Raw genomic sequence first — 3353 nt, forward strand, 5'->3', positions numbered from 1 at the left:
TTATTTGAATGTCAGCAGACAGCAAGAAGCCTCCCAGATCTCCAGATGCATTTGAGATATCAAAAAAGTACTCCAGAGTGTTGTTCAGCATGGGGGGGAGTAGAAAATGAAGGCTAATCATGTTTTGGGTGTACTATTCCTTTAAGAGGCATCAACCGCCTCTGTCCCTCCCTTACTCCACACACCGCTGCCATATTGGTCCAGAGCCTCGTCATGTCCTGACTGGACTATTGTAACTCTCTCCTCTTTGGACTTCCTCAGAAATCACTCCATAAACTACAACTGGTCCAGAACTCAGCAGCCCGCATCATAACAAGAACTCCCTCTATCCACCACATCACCCCGGTTCTCTGACAGCTTAACCTGCTCCCCGTACAGTTCCGCATTCACTATAAAATTATCATGGTGACATTCAAGGCCCTTCACCACCTTGCCCCATATCTATATTCCATATCTGTCAGGCCTCCTGCATGCACCCCCCCCCAGCTCTCAGATCCTCATCGGCTTTACACCTGTCTGTCCCTTCTGTCCGTCTCTCCACCATGGGGAGCAGAGCATTCAGCCGCTCTGCCCCCCCCACCTCTCTCTACTTAAAAACACAGACTTCTCCATGTCAATTCACAACTCAGAACTCATCTGTTTAAAATAGCCTCTTCTCTTTAATATAATTTCCCAGCCTTTGTATTTTAAATGGTTTTATTTTGTGTTTTGACTTTGTTTCTCCCGTTGTGTTTTTATACTTTGTAAGGTGACCTTAAGTGTCCAGAAAGGCACCTTTAAAATAATAAAATGTATTATTATATTTATTTTACAAGGAGTTATTTAACTAGAAATAACACGGACGACAATACAGAACCGGGTTGGAACAGATCAGAATGGGGTAAAGGTACAAAATAAATCTAGAGGGATCTGCAGCCTTCATCAGATCTAATCTGGTTCATCCTCTATCCAGTGACCAACATACCTTCTGTGTGCTTCTTTTTCCATCTGTAGTACCAAACAGCAGCTGGACCAACCAGCAGAACTACAGGGATCAGAAACCCAAGCAGAACCCATGGCCAGACAGGAGGTTCTGGAGACACCACAAACAGAGAGAAGCTGATGTTTCCAATATGCTTAGATATCTTTAGAACAGATGTATCTACAGCAGGTGTTTCTGCTACTGACCATTAACCAGCAGTTCTCCTTCTGTCACAGTCCATTCTTCTCTGGAGGTTCTGATGGAGCAGGTGTAGGTTCCAGAGTCAGAAACCTGCAGGTTGGTCAGATTCAGGCTCAGATCTCCAGTTTTTAAAGCATCCGGTTGCATGGAGGTTCTGCCTCTGAAGAGCTGGTTCTGATCCTGCAGTTGATCCACTTCCAATTGATCTTCGATCGCTGAACGCCGGTGGACCACAGAAGGACTGAGGTCGGAGCGGCTCCAGAACACTGTGGGTTGGTCCAGTTCATCTGTAGGAAACTCACATAGCAGCAGAACGGACTCCCCCTCTGACTTCTCTACAGCTGAGACCTTCAGGGACACTGTGAGGACGCACAGACAGAGACAGTCCATCTCAGCAGCTGGACTCAGCTCTCAACTCTCTGTAAATCTGACCTTTAACCTCTGAGCCAGTCAGTGAGGTAAAGGTGCTAAACCAGAGGAATGGATGAGCGTTTCAGTGAAGACTATAGCGGTCTACCTCTCAGTCCTACTTTTTATTCCTTGCTCCTGTTTCTGGTTCCCAGCTCCTGCTAATAAAATACTGAACCAACATTGTTAGAGATCACAAACAGTACTATTTCAGAAAAAAACAACGAATTTATATATATTTCAATATATAGAATAAATATTGTGTTTTAGTTAAAAAAAAAATTTTTCCTGAGCAACTAAATGAAATGTGAAAAACTTTTTTGCCTCTTTTTCAGGAATATTTATTCCAGCTGCAGTGAAAAGATGCAACACTTTATTTGGTTGGATACAGCTCTACATGATGTCCATGGCAAGAGCAGTGGATCTACATAGCATATCTATGCAAACCATTGGCTGAAGTGCGGTGAAGCAGCCAGCGGTGTGCCCTGCGTAGTGACTGTTTGGACAAATCAAGTCGCCAGGGGATTAACAATGGCGGACTTAAGGAGCGGAGAGTCTCTAAGAGCAACTTTACTCATCAAGCTAATTTACTGATAAGAGAAATGAGTTTATTATTGGAGGAGTTGAGCAATCTTTCTGATCGACTCAGAAACCTGTTTGAATGAAATGAAAACAGGTTAGATGCTATTTTGTCTGATATGACTGCAAAAGAGAAAGAACAGCAAGTCCTTGAACTACAGGAGGAAACTGGTAGTACAGCTAAAGAGCTAGAGGAGAGATGTAAGCATCAATGAAGTGCTACACAATGATATAGTCCATGTCCATGATATAGGTATACGCGGGTATGCGGCTTAAACCCACTTATTTAATTGCCAAGATGGCGCCCCTGTGTTTGTCTGGCCATCTTCCTCTGCTGAGAGTGTTAATGTTTTTCCTCTATCTGCTGTTTGTTGTGCGTAGTGTGTCACCGCTGCTGGTATATGATGGCCTGACACTTCTTAATATTTTTGAATCTTTGGAAAAACCTCCAATTTGCGGCTTTGCTGGACACTCAAAGAGGCTTCTGCATTACCTGGAGTCTATACCGACGCATCTGTGGCGTCCTTCCTGCTGGTTACCTCACAACGGTCGCTGCAGAAAACGCGGAAAGCGAGAGGGAGTCCTGACTAAACTGAAAATGTTCCTGGCTGCCTCCCTCCATGATCCCTGTCGTCTTCCATCCAGACCATTCACAGATTACAGTGGCTACGATCTACGGAGTTCCAACGGAGTACAGATATCGGTGGCTCCGACAGGTCCTTTGGGACACCGGAGTGCTGCTCCCATGCTGTCGGCCAGTGCGGATCTCCCAGCGGGGCTGTGTGCCGGGAAATCTCTGCTCGCTCAACTGCTTCTCTCGCCAGACCGACCGATGCTGAGTTCACACGGCCCTTATAAATGTTAGATCTCTTACAAATAAGATGTTTATCTTGAGAGACATTTTTACAACCATGATCTCGATTTCCTTCTGTTGACAGAGACCTGGGTAAAACCAGGTGAAAACAGCGCCATCTCAGAGCTCCTCCCCCCCGGCTGTTCCTACGTCAGCACCCTGCAAGCTGCCGGTCGCGGGGGCGGCCTGGCTGCTATATTTAAGGAGAGCTTCAGATGCCGGACGATAACCACCAAAAATTACTCCAGTTTCAAACTGCAGCTGTTTGTGATCAACCTTACCTGCCCTGTGCTGTGTGCCACAGTTTATCTCCCACCCAGATCTAATAAGGACTTTCTTCAAAAGTTCTCA

General features: G+C 45.5%; 1 protein-coding gene across 1 annotated transcript in view; it reads right to left on the reverse strand.

Moving 5' to 3' along the window:
* LOC107104801 (muscle M-line assembly protein unc-89-like) overlaps nucleotides 1–3353 on the reverse strand; it is a gene marked incomplete at its 5' end in the record, with an annotated part of 25387 nt that overhangs the window by 20442 nt on the left and 1592 nt on the right. The window contains 2 exons of the mRNA XM_015404899.1: nucleotides 965–1072; nucleotides 1168–1521. Of these exons, the coding sequence (XP_015260385.1) occupies nucleotides 965–1072; nucleotides 1168–1521 (462 nt within the window). The remainder of the gene's footprint in view (nucleotides 1–964; nucleotides 1073–1167; nucleotides 1522–3353) is intronic.

Source organism: Cyprinodon variegatus, unplaced genomic scaffold (genome assembly GCF_000732505.1).
Source record: "Cyprinodon variegatus isolate N-32 unplaced genomic scaffold, C_variegatus-1.0 Scaffold1891, whole genome shotgun sequence".
NCBI lineage: Eukaryota > Metazoa > Chordata > Actinopteri > Cyprinodontiformes > Cyprinodontidae > Cyprinodon > Cyprinodon variegatus.